Raw genomic sequence first — 16,952 nt, forward strand, 5'->3', positions numbered from 1 at the left:
GAACGGGGGAGGGGCAGAGAGAGAGGGAGACACAGAATCGGAAACAGGCTCCAGGCTCCGAGCCATCAGCCCAGAGCCTGACGCGGGGCTCGAACTCACGGACCGTGAGATCGTGACCTGGCTGAAGTCGGACGCTTAACCGACTGCGCCACCCAGGCGCCCCAAGGTATAATAATTTTAAACAAGCAGAATTCTGAAACCAGTAAGAAAGTGAGGTCTCACAAAGAATAGACAGGCTTCTTGTAATTTATTTGAGTTATTTCCAAGCGACAGTTACAAAAGTTTTTAATTTTTATTAATACTCTTGATAAGAAAATAAAATTTAAATAAAAATACATTCTCAACAATACAACATGGTTACACAAATTCACTACATTAAGTTTTGATAACTTATATTTTCAAACTGGACACTGTAAAAACCAATATTTACTAGCAACATATTAATTTCCAAGTTAATAAAAATGGAAGCCAATAATATCAGTCATGACAGGTAATTTAACTCTAGAATGAGTCCTGTATTTTTCACATACTGTAAGGACACCTAAAAGGCTTTGTAGCATTGTCATTACAGGATGTACCGTTAGAACAAATTAAAGGTGCTTTTACTAAAAAAAAAAAAAAAAAAAAAAAAAGCAAAAAGAAAGAAAAAGAAAAAAGTCTGTTCTCTAAAACCTGGCACTAATGAGTCTATGAATGAAATCAGGCTTCAGAAACAAATAAAAGCCACATCATTCATCACTTTTCTTTTATGATAAGGGAAAACCTAGTTTTGACACTTAGCCATTACCCGTGATATTAAAACATACTTCTTTGGCAAATAAAATCATTCAACTTGATAAATTTATATTCCTGGGAGTAAAAAACTTTGCTACTGCCATCATCTTACTAAATGACTATTAAAAAACCAAACTAAAAAAAAAAACCAGAACAAACAATAACAACAGATTGCCAAAATCGCAACTGATGAAAATGGCTAAACTAAGAACCAGAACTGGCATTTATGGCAAGCGTTTTTCCAAACCATCCTTTTCTGTCCTTCTAGGCGTTTTCAGGTTTTTAGGGTGAAGTGAGCTGCCATGTAGTTTTCAAGTGTGGAAAAGGCAGAGAAAGCACATCACATAGCAGAAACCAAAGTACTCCTAAGTAACAACAGAGGGATGAGGCCCTTGGAAGCAAGTACCTAGGTTATCCTAAGATCCTACTGACATGGTCTTTTATTTCAGAAGACTTTTAAAGAAAATAATTTAATTTCACATTACTTCTTTTTAGGCTGTGCCAAACCGGTTAATTCCAGTTAAACAGGGTGTTTAAAAGTGTCCTGTGAAAAAAATAACTATATGACTGAGCTCTTCCCTTGAAATTCAGAGTCATGTATTCACACACAGCCTTGGTCCCTTTGATAATGCCATAATCTTTAAAAACCACCATAATAGGGGATTTGATATCAGAAATATTAAAAAAATATTTCTTTTGCCTTGAAGAACTAGCAGAGGGCTAAAACAGCCACTGAAGAGTAACAAGTGGTAATTGGCAATGCTCACATGTCCTTTTCAGGTAGACATCTCAGAGACTCTTAAAAGGACATTTCAATCTGAATGAAATTCAACAATGAGAAATTTATTAAATGGTTAAATTCTTTCACATTGATAAATCAGTGTAATTTATGGAATATACAAGCTCATAAAATTTGAAGGAACCTTTCAAATTTGTCTTTAAAATGGGCCAGGAATAAACCTACCATAATGGAGACTAGGACTGATTCTTAAATAAAACCAAATGATTTTAACAAGTCATTTAGAGAAATACATTGGTCACTTACAATCATTTATGGAACGACTTTGATTGTGTGCCAATGGTCTTTAAAAAAATTCCCTAGTAATAATATAATTTAAAAACAACTACTCACCAATAACATAACTGGCAAAGTATATCCTGAAGTTTAGCTTATGCTCAGGAAAACAAAAAAAGCACTACTAGCTAGACTTACATTGATAAGTCACAGTTTTAAACAGAAATATGTAAATACTCCAAGGTTCAAAGTACCACATTTAGAAAATGATTTAAATTTAAAAAGACAGAATAAGAGTACCATGGTTTTTAATACTGATGAAGCAATGTGTATCCCTCTTAACTTCAAGGAAGCAACTTGCTTCAAATGCTTATATACAATTATGGTTTTTAGGATAAAGTAAATCATTACAGAAAAACAGAATTAAAACAGTTGCTTGCCCACACTCCTTTTGGCTAGCAGGCAATAAGAAAACAGCAAAGAAATATAAACATTTTCAGGAAAGCACTATTTCTAGACTTAAACACTGATCATTCAACTGATCATAAAGATTAGATACCACAGAGTATCTAAAGTATAATCTGGGGCAGCCCAGATTATTAAAGTGCGCCGAGTGACTGTTCTCGAGTTAGCTCCCAACCTCACACTAGGAGGAGGGTGTCCTGGTGGTGGCCCTTATGATAATAATGCGGAGTAACGGGTGAAGTCAAGGGATTTTCCTACCACCGTCTTTCACTGTTTCCGGTCTCTTCTTTTTCTGAAGAGACGTCCTTACAAGTCATATTAACTCGAACTCTCAAATCAAGAAAATGAGTACCTGATATTTAAAACAACAACAAAAATTTAGTGATCTCATTGTATTTCATCTGCCATCACTCATCCCAAATGTAAACAAGATGCACAAAACAGTATATGTTCTCTGATTCCTCCTGTCTGGGTTCTGTTTACATCTTTAAACAGACAAAAGGATCCACCAACCTTCAAGGATGCTCTGGCAGTTTTCTAAAGTCCCTAATGTAATCTGTAATGACTAACAGACAAAAGGAAAAATCTCTTTTTTTTTTTCTTTTTTGAAGAGGGAGGGTCTAGATGAACTAAATGGAAAGCTCTGAATTGTCATGGATTGGGATTCTCTAGTAAAACACAACATTGGCAGTATAGAGCAGGCACTAATGGTAGTGAAAGTCCACAGAACATGGAGTGTTACAAGAAGAGATGGTTTCTTGCTATGGAGGAGTTCTTCTGTTACAAAGCTTCTTTAGGAAGATTCTTTCTATTAAAAACAAGTTGCAGACGCATGGCTTTTGACACATAAGATATGAAGGGAATCTTGAATTTCAAATTCTCTAGTAATGCATCAATACCAGGATTCCCAGTTACTTTCAATTATTAAATATTAAATACAATGTGAATGCAGGTGACACTGAAGCCAATGTTCATTCTTAAATACTAGGAACAAAATACATGATGAATTGAAAAACTCCAACAAAAACAGTATTTTCCAGTTCTTCTGAATCAATTGGTCACACTCTAAGATGTTTTTCCTACAATTGGATTTTCCCTAAAAAATAAAAGAAAACCATTTTTCAAAAGTCAGAAAATATAACACTTTAAAAAGTGACAAATTATCTCATAGTATCCATTAAGTATTTATAATTTTCCCCTGATAATCTCTCACGTCAAGGCTTATTTCATTAATTCAACAAGTATTTACTGATCACCTTTTAAATGTAAGGCACTATTCTAGAAGCTATGTACAGTAGTGAACAAAATAGACAAAACCCTGCTCTCACACAGCTTACTTTCTGGCATAGGGAAAGTAAAACAAACAAGGAAGATATTTAGTACAAGAGAGACTGGCATTTTTTAATAGAGAAAAATAAAGCTGGGAAAAGGTACAGTGTGTGTGTGGGAGGGGATAAGTACTATTTAAGAAGGGTGGGGGCGCCTGGGTGGCGCAGTCGGTTAAGCGTCCGACTTCAGCCAGGTCACGATCTCGCGGTCTGTGAGTTCGAGCCCCGCGTCAGGCTCTGGGCTGATGGCTCGGAGCCCGGAGCCTGTTTCCGATTCTGTGTCTCCCTCTCTCTCTGCCCCTCCCCTGTTCATGCTCTGTCTCTCTCTGTCCCAAAAATAAATAAAAAACGTTGAAAAAAAATTTAAAAAGAAGGGTGGTCAAGCATTGGCTAGGACCTCAGATGGAAATTTCCAGGGACTCCAAGAAAACTTGTTTTAGCACTGTTGGAAGAGAGCCAATTACACTAACATAGATAAGACAGGATTCAGTTAAGCGTCTGACTATTGATCTTGGTTCAGGTCTCGATCTCAGGGTTGTGAGTTCAAGCCCCTCATCATTGGGGGCATGGAGCCTACTTAAAAAAACAAACAAACAAAAAAAGGATGTGGATGGTTACGATAACCTTTCTAATGTACTGAGCCTTCTATCCAGGGAGAACAAAAACATTTACACCTGTCAAACTGTTTTTATTGTTCATAAATCAAAGATATAATTAATAATCACATTATTTAAAAAAAATTATTTTGAGAAAGAATGAATGTGTGCAGGGGAGAGGCAGAGGGAGGGAGCAAAGAAGGGAGGAAGAGGGAGAGGGATAGGGAGAGAGAGGGAGAGAGGGAGAGAGAGAGGGAGAGGGGGAGACGGAGAGGGAGAGAGGGAGGGGGAGACGGAGAGGGAGAGAGGGAGGGAGAGAGGGAGGGAGAGAGGGAGGGAGAGAGGGAGGGAGGGAGAGGGGGAGAGGGGGAGGGAAGGAGAGGGAGAGGGAGAGAGGGAGAGAGGGAGAGAGGGAGAGAGGGAGAGGGAGAGAGAGAGAGGGAGAGGGAGAGAGAGAGAGAGAGAGAGAGCGCGCGCGCGCGAATGCAAATGAATGAATCCCAAGCAGGCCCTGCACTTTCAGCATGGAGCCCAATGCGGGCCTTGATCTCATAAACTGTGAGATTATGACCTGAGCTGAAATCATCAGATGCTTAACTGACTAACCCAGCCAGGTGCCCCAATAATCACGTAATTTTTAAAGAATACTTCAAATGGTGGCACAAGGATTTAAAGCTCCCTCACTAATCAGCTGTATGACCCTGGGCAAAGCACTTAACTTCCCTGAGCCTCAGTGTCTCTAGCTATGAAATGGGAATATAACCATGGCTGATGCGAGGATGAGTGGGAGAGTGCACAGTGTGGCAAATACTCATTTGCTGGTCTAAGAACCATCCTCTCCTCTTCACCTCTGTGTGAACATGACTCTGATTCTAAGTGCTGGTACTGTGCAGACCTGTGTCCCAGGGAAAGCGGCGGGGGGTAACTTTAGATAAGGTTCTTTCTTCTTTGTGAGAAAAATAGGTCTTTCTGCCTCTGGATATTATATAAAAATAGTGAACTACTGCAGCTCATCTGTGACTGTAAGAGGACAAGCTTGAGGAGGACGGAAACCATCCTGCTGAGGATGGGTTGGTGGCTGGATAGCCCTTGATGACAGTGCTGAGTTGCTGAACTAACCAGCCATGGAAGTCAGGACTTTATTCGTGAGGTAGAAACATGTCCTTTTGGTTAAGCCACATCAATGGGGATTCTAAAAACAATGTAAGTGATAGGATGTAAAATATAAAACTCTGTATGCATAATATACAGCGCTCAGCGGTGGACTAAGCTTCTAATAAAATGTTAGTTGTTGCTGTTGTTATCCATGGTAATATCCACCTACATCTGAGATGAGTCCAAAGAATCAACTATAAAATACTTCTAGCATTTTCACAGCTGTTTTTTTTTTTTTTTTTAGTACTTAGTATGTATAAGGCACTGTCAGAGATATTAAGAAAGAAGAGGAATAGTAAAAACAAAACAAAAACTACTAAGTATTCAATTTAATGGAATAATTAATTTTAACATTAAAAGTGGTGATAAAGTACAGCACCAACATAAAGAAACAATACAAACAAAACTACAAAGACAAAGATCACTGTGTGAGTGGACAGGGGAACAACACACAAGAGAAAGGTTCTGAGCTGGGTCCTGAAAGATGAAGGTAGGCGGGAGGCCTGCACGTCAGTTGTACATACCTAGTAGTAGTTGGAATCTCAGACAATATTTATTTATTTTTTTAATATGAAATTTATTGTCAAATTGGTTTCCCTACAACACCCAGTGCTCATCCCAACAGGCGCCCTCCTCAGCGCCCATCCCCACTTTCCCCTCTGCCCCACCCCCATCAACCCTCAGTTTAGTCTCAGTTTTTAAGAGTCTCTTACGGTCAAACAATGTTTAAAAATGTGTTTAGAGTATCTTAAAAATACTTACTTGCTCCCATATTTTGCACTAGTTGATCTTTTCTTCCTATACTTTTCATGAGGTTCATCTAGCTTCTCTATGATGCTTTTTATTTGCTGAATTGTCTTAAAGGTTGTTACAGAATCCTCAATTACAAAGTTAGAATAATCATCAGGCTCTTTCTGTGGTCCTTGATAGACTGCTATAGTTCCACAAGCCTCTACAAGGAGCAGTAAAATCTCTGATCAGAAAACTAAATTCCACAAATGTAATTTTTAGAATACATAAGAACTTTTCAAGTTTTTCAAGCTGGGAAGATTTCCCACTGGAAATGCACAGACAACCCAGATACTTTCATCTTATTAATTACAAACAACACATATATGCAAAAACAGTACTTTCATGAGTATCTATGAAAAACGCCCACTTGAGAGTTTATCAATGTTCATATAAGTAATACTTTGGTAAAGCTAGGGGTATTTTCAATGTTAAGACAATGCCAAAGCAATTATATCAGTAACTGGTAATGAAGGATCATGGGTTATATAAAAATATTTTAAGTGTACATTTACCTTCCATTTTCTGCAGCTTAAGTAAACTGAGGGTAAAAAGGGAATAAATTCTTTCTGTTTCTCTGTCTTCATCAATATCTATTTGGATGTCTGCAGGGACACCTCTATGGTAAAAAATGAAATTAAAGACATTGAAAAATTTCACTTTGTTAACATGCTGAAAACTTTTGGTGGCTTGAGACTAGAAAACAGAACCACAGAACTTCGCAGAAGGAACCTCAGCAATCTAGTCTCATCTGATAATCTAATAAAATGGGGCCATGAGAGCTTTGGTCATTATGCAACTCTAATCCAAATCCAATCTAAAGAGAAATCATTTTCATAACACCTATGCTTCATCACGAAAGCAATATATTACTTAAGTCGACACAGCTACCTACGATGGCTATTCCATGCAATCAGAAAGAGAATGCTAAGTCCTTCCTTGCTCAGGCTTGTGTATCTATTTTAAAATTGCCCATCCTGACCCCAATTTTTTGACCTGTGCCAAACACTGGAGAAAATTTTCACCACCCCAAGAAGTGTATCCATGAGCACTCCCCAAATCTCCCTCCTTCTAGCCTGTCACAACCACTAAATTATTTTCTGTGTCTATAAATTTACCTACTCTGGATACATTATACAAATGCCATCATATAGTATATGGCCTCTGTGTCTGGCTTCTTTCACTTAGCATGTTTTCAAGGTCCATCCATGTTGCAGCATGTATCAGTACTTCCTTCTACTTTATGGCAGAATTTTTCTTTCTGTCCATATACCACACTTGAAACATTGCTTTTTTTAATGAGAAAGAAACTTACGCAGTACATGGCTTGCAGCCCAGAGCGTTTTCACTGGTCTCCAGACAGCAGAGCCAGTTTCCATTGAGATATGCAGAGGGATGATAAAAACTGAGCCTGTTCTGATTGCATCGGCTGACCCTGCAGAGTACGTCTATCCATTCATTAGCTTCTACACAATTATTTGCCTGGACATAGAGCGGTTTCTCCATATGTATTACTTGGAACATCTTCATAAGCAATTAAGATAAAAAGTTAGTAACAGAGTCTAAAAACCAACACAGTACAAACAGAAAAAGTTATGTAAAAGAAATATAGTTTGCTTGGCTAGATAACTGCTATTCAGGTAGCTTATGAATTGTTATTTTCTTTTTTTTATTTATAATTTTTTTTAACATTCATTTATTTTTGAGAGAGTGTGAGCAGGGGAGGGGCAGAGAGAGACAGAGAGAGACAGAGAGACAGAGAGAGAAAGAGAGAGAGACAGACAGACACAGAATCTGAAGTAGGCTCTAGGCTCTGAGCTCTCAGCATAGAGCCCAATGAGGGGCTCGAACTCACGAGCCACGAGATCATGACCTGAGCAGAAGGCAGACACTTAACTGACTGAGCCACCCAGACACCCCATGAATGGTTACTTTTCAAGTAAGTGAGTTCCAAGGACAATCTGAGTCACGTGGTACTAAGTAGTACCACAGAAAATAATTTTTAGAAGCCACACATGTCCAAAGAATGGACTCTATCATATAAACACTAATAAAGGGAGGGAAATGCAGATGGAGGAAAAAGTATGACTAAGGACAAAGCAGTGGGGAAATACAGAGAAACAGGAAATCATCCTGACTGGTTTGAGTACACAGTATATCCTGAGTGGTCGCAGGAGATAAGATTGCACAGATTGGTTGGGACTATATTATTAAAGACTTGAATGTCAAAAAAAAAAAAAAAAAAAAAAGACTTGAATGTCAAGTTGAGAGGTCAGATTAGGCACGTACTGAGAAAGTACCTTTAATAGGCTAGACAGACTATATAAGGCATCAACAATAATGGACAATTTATTTATTTAAAAATATTTTTTATTTGGGGCGCCTGGGTGGCTCAGTCGGTTGTGTCCAACTCTTGATTTTGGCTTAGGTAGTGATCTCAGAGTTCGTGAGTTTGAGCCCTGCATCAGGCTCTGCACTTTCAGTGCAGAGTCTGCTTGGGATCCTCTCTCTTCCTCTCTTTTGGCCCCTCACTCGCTTGTACTCTCTCTAAAAGATAAACCTTAAAAAATGTTTTTTATTTGAATACAATGGACACATGATGTTCCATTAGTTTCAGGAGCAATAATGGACAATTTTAAGACACAGTTCTAGCCAGCAATTATAAAATACTAATGATTAATGGCAAATATAAAAACAATCTCTTAAAAATTTTCAACCAATACATTTAAAACTTTAAAAATAATATTCATGTAACTTACATTTTTCTTGTTGAAAGAGCTCTCTTCCAGTTTTTCTACAGCAAGAATGTTTTTCACTGGAATTGTATAAATTGCATCTTTGCCTAAATTATTAATAAAAGTAGAACAAGATTAAAATAATTTCCATCAGAATTATGTGAGAGGTTAAATCTGTGAAGTTTAAGCTCATCTCGTCATAGCAGGAATATAATCTGAAGATTTCTGAATGATACACATTTAAGTATTCTTTGTTTTATGGAACAGATGAATTTTGCTTGTTTTCTATAAAGTGACTTCCTCTTTACTTTTTTCAATATAAAGTTTAAAAAATTTTTACGGAAAAATGTGGGAAGAAATTTGATCTCAATGTAGAAAATTGAAATGTTACTATCTTTTGAAACAATTATATGGGGGCTGAAAAAATATTATACTTAGCAGTAGAGGCCTGCTCAAAACTTGCCCAGACATGGAATTTTCTTTCAGGGAGTTCTCACATAAGGAATGACTCAGACTGTTCCTAAGTAGATTTTTCTGTTTTAATAGTGTAATATTTAAGGGGTTGACCCTGAAAACTATGATTGAAATTGAAAAATTGTTCATTACTATCATATACTGGCTGGTCAGATGACTAGAACTACCAAATTTACTCTAAGAGATATAGGGAACAAGAGTAAAGTTTTTATTTGGAAGAGTGAATCCTTCACTTAATTTAAGAATTTGGAAATCTGAGTTTGCTAAAGGAGCTCCATTATAACATATCATGATGATATGATGTATTTCGATTTATAATTTACCAGAATAGACAGTATCTCATATATTTATAGAAACTATAAGCAAATATAGTTATGACTTTTCCTGGCCATTCTGTAATGTTGGTCTTAGTAAAATCAAAGCTTTGCTTTTATTCTCACAGAGTTTAATGACATATGTATTTAAGTGCTGGAGGTTAAGACCTTTACACTTTGTACTGGTCCATGGATTAATGTACAGCTTTCTAATCAAAGACAGTTATTTGGTTAATAAAGGTTAACCTAAAATATTTGCAGAGAGGTTAACCTAAAATATTTGTTAAGCCTGGTTGCTGGTGTAAAATCTAAAATTTGTGTAATTCAAGCAGATGTGATGTAACATTTTTTTAAAAAGATAAAGTTACTTAATTCAACTATCATACATTTAATGCCTACTATATACCAGACACTGTTCTAACCACTTTGGATACAGTAGTAAACAGAATATCTAAGACCCCTAATGAAGTTTGCGCTTAGGTCTAGAAAGACTGGTAAAAGACAAATATTAGGTCGAGATAAATGTTACAATGAAAATAACCTGAGGTGATATACTAGAAAGCAATTGGGAAGTGACTTAATTAAATTGGGTAGTTAAGGAAAACTTTTCTCAGAAAACATTTAAATTCAACAAATACAAATCATAAGTGCAAGAGAAAAATAAGAAAAGACTATCAGCAGTTTCCTGGAAGCAGACAAGATCAAATTTATGGCAGCGGGGGGGAGGGAGTGGGAGGGAAGAGTAAACTGAAGGAAGCCACAGCCGGAACCAGATGAAGGAAAAGACATCTGCAAAAGTAGTAGTTAGAAGAGAGCTTCAAGCCAGAGTCAAGGGACACAGACAGCTGGGGACTGGAGACACAAGGATGGACACACACACACATACACACACACACACACACTCAGACATACATGGAGATGATTAATAGGTAAGCTGCATCTGGGAGAGCTCCCCCTCCCTCAGACTGTACTAAGCAGCAGTCAACAGGGGTGCATGTTCCAGGCTCTAGCAGTAATGATGCCTACTGGGGCTGCAACCACAGTACTATGTCACAGGTAGTCGCTGACCCTCAGAGGGAAGGAGAGCATCCACACCAGAAGACAAGCACCAGCAGCCTTGCCCCTTGGCAGCTTGTCCTGTACTTCCCTCACAATCATTGGCAGGAGGCTACTGAACACTCAAGCAGGTGAACAGACTGTAAAAACATAAAGATGAGCAAATCACCACAAAGATCACCAAACAATGAGGAAAATCAGCACCCTGAAGGAGACACACAGACGCAACAAAGAGGATAACATTTAAGGAAATGAAGGGTATAATAAATTTCCTTTGGGTACTGATCTACATGGAGTAGCACCATAGAAATTCCAGATAATTTTATATTTTTGCAGGAAGTTTCTATCTTTATTTTATACATAAAGCATTCACACACCCTGGAATTAATTGCTGGATTTGTTCATTTCTGGGCAAACTATAACAGCATTTGTAGAGAAAACACATTGCTCCCAGGCACACATACTATCATGATGTCGTTAGAGTTAACTTCATAGTTAGCAATATTAACTGAAATGAATTGCAAGTTGAATTAGTAAAAGAGGAGATTTCACTGAGGGCTCTCCAAAAATACAGTACAAAAGAACAAAGACACAAAAAATTAAAAGAAGAGCCATGATGGACAGATTTAGAAGTTTCAATACCTGATAAGAATTCCAGAAGCAGAACGGAAAGAGTGTTCCGGAGAAAATTACCAATGGAAATGTCCCAGAGATAAAAATAGCAATCTTCAGATTGAAAGGACCCAAGTGCTGAGCAGGATGGAAAGAAAAAGACCATTACCTCATACTAGGGAGTCAAATATTAGAACTTGAAGACTAAAGAAAGTCCTAAAAGTTTCTAGGGAGAAGAATCAAGACAGAATCAGATTGATATCAAAATTCTCACCAGCAAAAATGTAAACTAGGAAACCATTAAGTAGTATCTTCCAAGTTCTGAGGGAAAATTTTAAATCCAGTCTCACTATCATTGAAGAGTAAGGGTAAAATACATGTTTTTTTAATACGCAAAGACCCAGAACAATTATCAGCCATAAGCCTATTGAAATAATTCTTTGAGGAAGCACTCCTGCAAAATAAAAAATAAATGCAGGAAAAGGCAAATATGTTATGCAAGAAATATTGCTGGGTAAAGAAATCAGCAAAACTGTTAAGCATGGATAGAAAATCATTAAAATGTAACATATAAAGTTAAAAGAAAAATGAGAACCTAGTATTACATTTTGGATGACTTCATTAGGGAGTCATTAGCTTTCCCATTAGTTTGGGAAAATAATGAATTGAAAGCATCCTACGGTTCTTTTCCTGAGTGGGGACTTTGATTAACTGTAGACATTAAGATAAACATGGAAGTTTAAATTTGTCTGTTAACAACTGCAGAGTTGAAATATGATGCCCAAATTCTCTCATGAGACAGAGTGTACGAGCACGCAATCAAGAACGTGCGTGGGACTGATTATTACAATAAAAAGGCAGGAAAAGGAAAATAAACCCAATAAACAGAAAAGCCTAGTAAACAGAAAGCACAAAACAAAGCAGTAATCATAATAATCGTAATAAATGTTAGTGCATTAAGTTTCCCTATTAGATGAATGAAACCCGGTTTCAGTTAAAATCTCCATTATTTCTACCAAAAAGAGTTACCATATGACTCATCAATTCCATCTCTAGGTATACACACACCCAAGAGAATAAAAAACATATGTCCATACAAATGTTCACAGCAGAATTGCTCATAATAGTAAAAAATTGGGAACAATCTAAATGTCCAACTTATTAATGGATAAACAAGATTTGGCTTATATCCATACAATGGATTTAGTCATAAAAGGAATAAAGCACTGACTCAGCCTAGATCATTGATGAGCTTAGAAAACATTATGCTAAGTGAAAAAAGTCAGTCACAAAAGGTTATATATTTTATGAGTCCATTTATATGAAATCCCCAGCACAGGCAAATCCATAGACACAGAAAGTAAACAGATAGTTGTTAGGAGCTGGGAGAAGGGAGGAATGATGAGTGACTTCTAATGGGCATAGAGTTTCCTTCTGGGGTGACGAAAATGCCCCAGAATTAGTGATCTTACAACTTTGTGAATATGACAAAAAAAAGCTTGCTGAGATTTGGAGTAGCACTGTGTTAAAATCAAGATGAATTGGAGAGGTAAATTTGAGAAGTGACTTCTTAAAAAATACTGAATCTTCCAGTTCACAAACATGATGTAGGTCTCCTTTATGTCTTCTTTATTTTATCTCAGTAATGTTCTGTTGTTTTCAGTGCATAGGTCTTGTACTTCTTAGGTTAAATTTATTGCTAAATAGTTTTTTTTTTGGGGGGGGAGGAGGGGAGCTGCTACTGTAAATGGTATTTTTTTATTAAAAAATTTTTTTTTTAAGTTTTATTTATTCATTTTGAGAGGCAGAGAGAGCAAGCGAGGGAAGTGCAGAGAAAGAAGGAGAGAGAGAATTCTAAGCAGGTTCCATGATGTTAGCACACAACCTGATGTAGGGCTCGAATTCATGACCTGAGCCAAAACCAAGAGTCCAACGCTTAACCAATTGAGCCACCCAGACGCCCCTGTAAATGGTATTTTAAAGATTTCATTTTCTAGCAGTTTCCTTCTGGTTTATAGAAATACAATTGGTTTATATATATGAATCTTGTATCTCAGGGCCTCCACTTATTGGTTCAAGTATTTGTTTTGAAGATTCCTTAGGATATCCTATGTATGCCTTTTATTTTAATGTTTATTTCTTTTTTGAGAGACAGAGACAGAGAGACAGAGTGCGAGCGGAGGGGGAAGAGAGAGAGGGAGACACAGAATCGGAATTAGGTTCCAGGCTCTGAGCTGTCAGCACAAAGTCTGACATGGGGCTCGAACCCACAAACCAAACTGTGAGATCATGACCTGAGCCAAAGTTGGATGCTTAACCGACTGAAACACCCACCCACCCCATTTTCTCCTTTAAAAAAATTTTTAAAACATTTTTGAGAGAGAGAGAGAGCGAGAGCACGCAAGCATGAGCACACCAGTGGGGGAGAGGCAGAGAGAGGGAGACAGAATCCAAAGCATGCTCTACATTGTCAGCCTGACATGGGTCTCAAACTCATTAACTGTGAGATCATGACCTGAGCCAAAATCAAGAGCTGGACATTTAACTGAGTGAGCCACTCAGGTGCCCCTGCCTTCTTTCCCTTCCTTTTTTTTTGGCCTTACTACATTACAATCTCATTGTGTTGTACAATCTTATTACAGCACAATGTTGAATAGAATTGAGAAAAGTAGATAATCTTTGCTTTGCTCCTGATATTGAATATGATGTTACATTTATTGTAATTATTGATAAGGCTGTGTTTAAGCTATCATTTTGCTATTTTTTGTTTCATTTTGTTTTCTATCTACTCCATCTGATTTTTGCTCCATTGTTCTTCCTCTCCTGCCATATTTGCTTATTTACTTTTTGGGTAAGGGAGAAGGGGTAGGCTATACTTTTTTTAAAAAAGGTTTTTGTTCTAGAGATTATAATATACAGCCTTAATTCATTACAGTCTACTTAAAACTATGTTGTCATTTCACATAAAATACAAAATCCTTGCAATAATTTAGTCTATCCCTTTCCTTTCTGCTACTCCTGTCCTATATCAAGATTTGTTATAAACTGAGTAATTCAGTGTTATAAATTTTGCATTAAACAATTGCTTTTTATTTATTTATTTTGAGAGAGAGCATGAGTGGGTGGGGAAAGGGGCAGAGAAAAAGGGGAGAGAGCATCCCAAACAGGCTCCATGGGGCTTGATCTCATGAACCACGAGATCATGATCTGAGCCGAAATTAAGAGTCAGACACGTAACTGACTGAGCCACCTAGGTGTCCATAAACAGTTGTTTTTTAAAGAAATTGAGAAAAGAGAAAAGACATTCTTACATTTACCTACATATTTACCATTTCCAGTGCTCTTCATTCCTTCTTGCACATCTAAGTTTCTATGCGGTGTTATTTCGCTTCAGCCTGAAAATTTTCCTTTAGCATTCCTACAATACAAACCTGTTTGCAATGGAGTCTCCTGGCTTTCATCTACCCTAAAGGATATTTTTTAATTTTTAAAGGAAATTTTCGGGGCACCTGAGTGGCTCAGTTGGTTAAGCGTCTGACTTCAGCTCAGGTCATGATCTCATGGTTTGAGTATGAGCCCCACATTGGGCTGCCTGCTGTCAGCAGAGAGCCTGTTTTGGAGTCTCTGTCCCCACTTCTCTCTGCCCCTCCCCTGCTCGTGTGCACTCTCTCTCAAAAACAAATAAACATTTTAAAAAAATAAAGGAAATTTTCACTAGGATTCTAGGTTGAGAGCTTTTTTTCTCCAGCACTTTAAAGAGGTTATTATTCCATTGTCTTTTGGCTTTAGTTGCTTCTTATGAGAAGTTAGCTGTCAACTGTACTGTTGTTCTCCTGCATGCACTCTGTCTTCTGTTCTGCTTTTGAGATTTTCTATATATCTCTGGTTTAATTACTATATAGGCCTAAGTGTGATTTTCTTTATATTTATCAGGTTTGGAGTTCAGGGAGATTCTTAGATCTGTAAAATAAATTTTTTCACCAAATTCAGGAAAATTTAGGCCATTATTTCTTCAAATAATTTTTCTGCTCTACTCTTTCTCTACTCTCCTGACATTAATCATGCATTTACTAGACTGCCAAATATTATTCCAAAAGCCACTGAGGTTCTACTGTTTTTTTCACTTCCAGACTTTTTTCCCTGTGTTCCTAGATTGGATAATTTCTACTAATCTATCTTCAAGTTTCCTGAACCTTTCTTCTTCAATATTTCAGTTGAAATATTTCACTTCTAGATTTCCATCTGATTCCTTTTAAGTTTCTATTGTTTTCTTTTACTGAAATCCCTCATTTCTTTACTCTTAACTGTCTTACATTGTCCTTGAAGTACTTACAATACCTTTAAAGTTCATGTCTGTAATTCCAACACATAAACCACATAGGGGACTTCTTAGTTTAATGTTTCTTCATTTTTTGAGAGAGACAGAGAGAGAGTGGGGGTGGGGGGGCAGGGCAGAGAGAGAGGGAGACATAGACTCTGAATCTGAAGCAGGCTCTAGGCTCGGAGCTGTCAACACAGACTGATGTGGGGCTCAAACTCACGAGGTCGTGACGGGAGCTGAAGTTGGATGCTTAACCGACTGAGCTAGCCAGGCATCCCATAGGGGTCTACTTATAATGATTCCTTTTTCTCTTAGCTATGTGTCCTATTTTACTGTTTCTTCTCAAACATGTTAACGTTTCATTGTATACTGGACATTATGAATGACACATTGTAGAGAAGGTGGATTCAGTTACCTTCCCTTGTACAGTTACATTAGTTGATTGCTCTGAGGCTTGGTTTTATATTTTATTCTGAATCTTAGGACACAGTCTTCACTGCTGAGTCACTGCCCTTTTGATATTTCAATGAAAACCTCAGTGTGTTTAAGCCCATCTAAAATCCCAAACTGTTTCTCCTGAGGAAAGAAACTGAAATCTGTTCATATTTTTAAATCTTTCCTGTTACTGCTTTTCAGTAACTTCTTTGAAGTTCCCCAATGCAGAAGCAGTTGAAGAGTCAGCCAAGGATTTCATGGGAGTTCATATACAGTTCGTATACAGTTTTTTTTTTTTTTTCTTCTCCTCAATTTCCAGCTCCTCTGGCAGTCCTGAACTGTATCTTTCGATACCTCAAGCCAACAAAACTGTGGCTTTCTGCTTGAATTTCAGCCATCTCCCATTGCACTGGCCAGGAGTGCTTTCAGAGAGAAAAGCCATATAATCATATATTCCATCATGGCTCCCAGTTTTTGAGGGTCAAATCCTTCAGAGAGTTGTTTTATATATTCTTCCAAGTTTATATCTGTTATCTATGAAAGAATGAGTCTAAGACTGACATCATTTTATTGTGTGCTTCTTTATTGTGCTTCACAGATACTGTGTTTTTTATACATTGAAGGTCTGTGGCAACCCTGTATCAAGCAAGCCCATTGGTACCATTTTTCCAACAGCATCTGTTCTCCTCGTGTCTGTGTCACATTCTGGTAATTCTCACAGTATGTCAAACCTTGCCATTATTATTGTATTTGTTATGGTGATAAGTGATCTTTGATGTTACTACCGTAATTCTTCTGGGGTGCCACAAACTATGCCCACATAAGACAACAAACTTAATTGATAAATGTTATGTGCGTTCTGACTATTCCACCAACCAGCCAT

General features: G+C 37.4%; 1 protein-coding gene across 2 annotated transcripts in view; it reads right to left on the reverse strand.

Moving 5' to 3' along the window:
* Nucleotides 1-230: 230 nt before the first annotated feature.
* Nucleotides 231-16,952, reverse strand: part of RASA2 (RAS p21 protein activator 2) — a 123,019-nt gene continuing 106,297 nt past the window's right edge. For both annotated transcript variants that reach the window (XM_060638821.3, XM_060638820.3), the window contains exons 20-24: nucleotides 8,882-8,964; nucleotides 7,438-7,646; nucleotides 6,638-6,741; nucleotides 6,096-6,285; nucleotides 231-3,350 (exon numbers count right to left, since the gene is read on the reverse strand). In XM_060638821.3, the coding sequence (XP_060494804.1) occupies nucleotides 3,320-3,350; nucleotides 6,096-6,285; nucleotides 6,638-6,741; nucleotides 7,438-7,646; nucleotides 8,882-8,964 (617 nt within the window). In that variant the 3' untranslated portion in view covers nucleotides 231-3,319. The remainder of the gene's footprint in view (nucleotides 3,351-6,095; nucleotides 6,286-6,637; nucleotides 6,742-7,437; nucleotides 7,647-8,881; nucleotides 8,965-16,952) is intronic.

This window comes from Panthera onca, chromosome C2 (genome assembly GCF_046562875.1).
Source record: "Panthera onca isolate mPanOnc1 chromosome C2, mPanOnc1 haplotype 2, whole genome shotgun sequence".
Lineage (NCBI taxonomy): Eukaryota > Metazoa > Chordata > Mammalia > Carnivora > Felidae > Panthera > Panthera onca.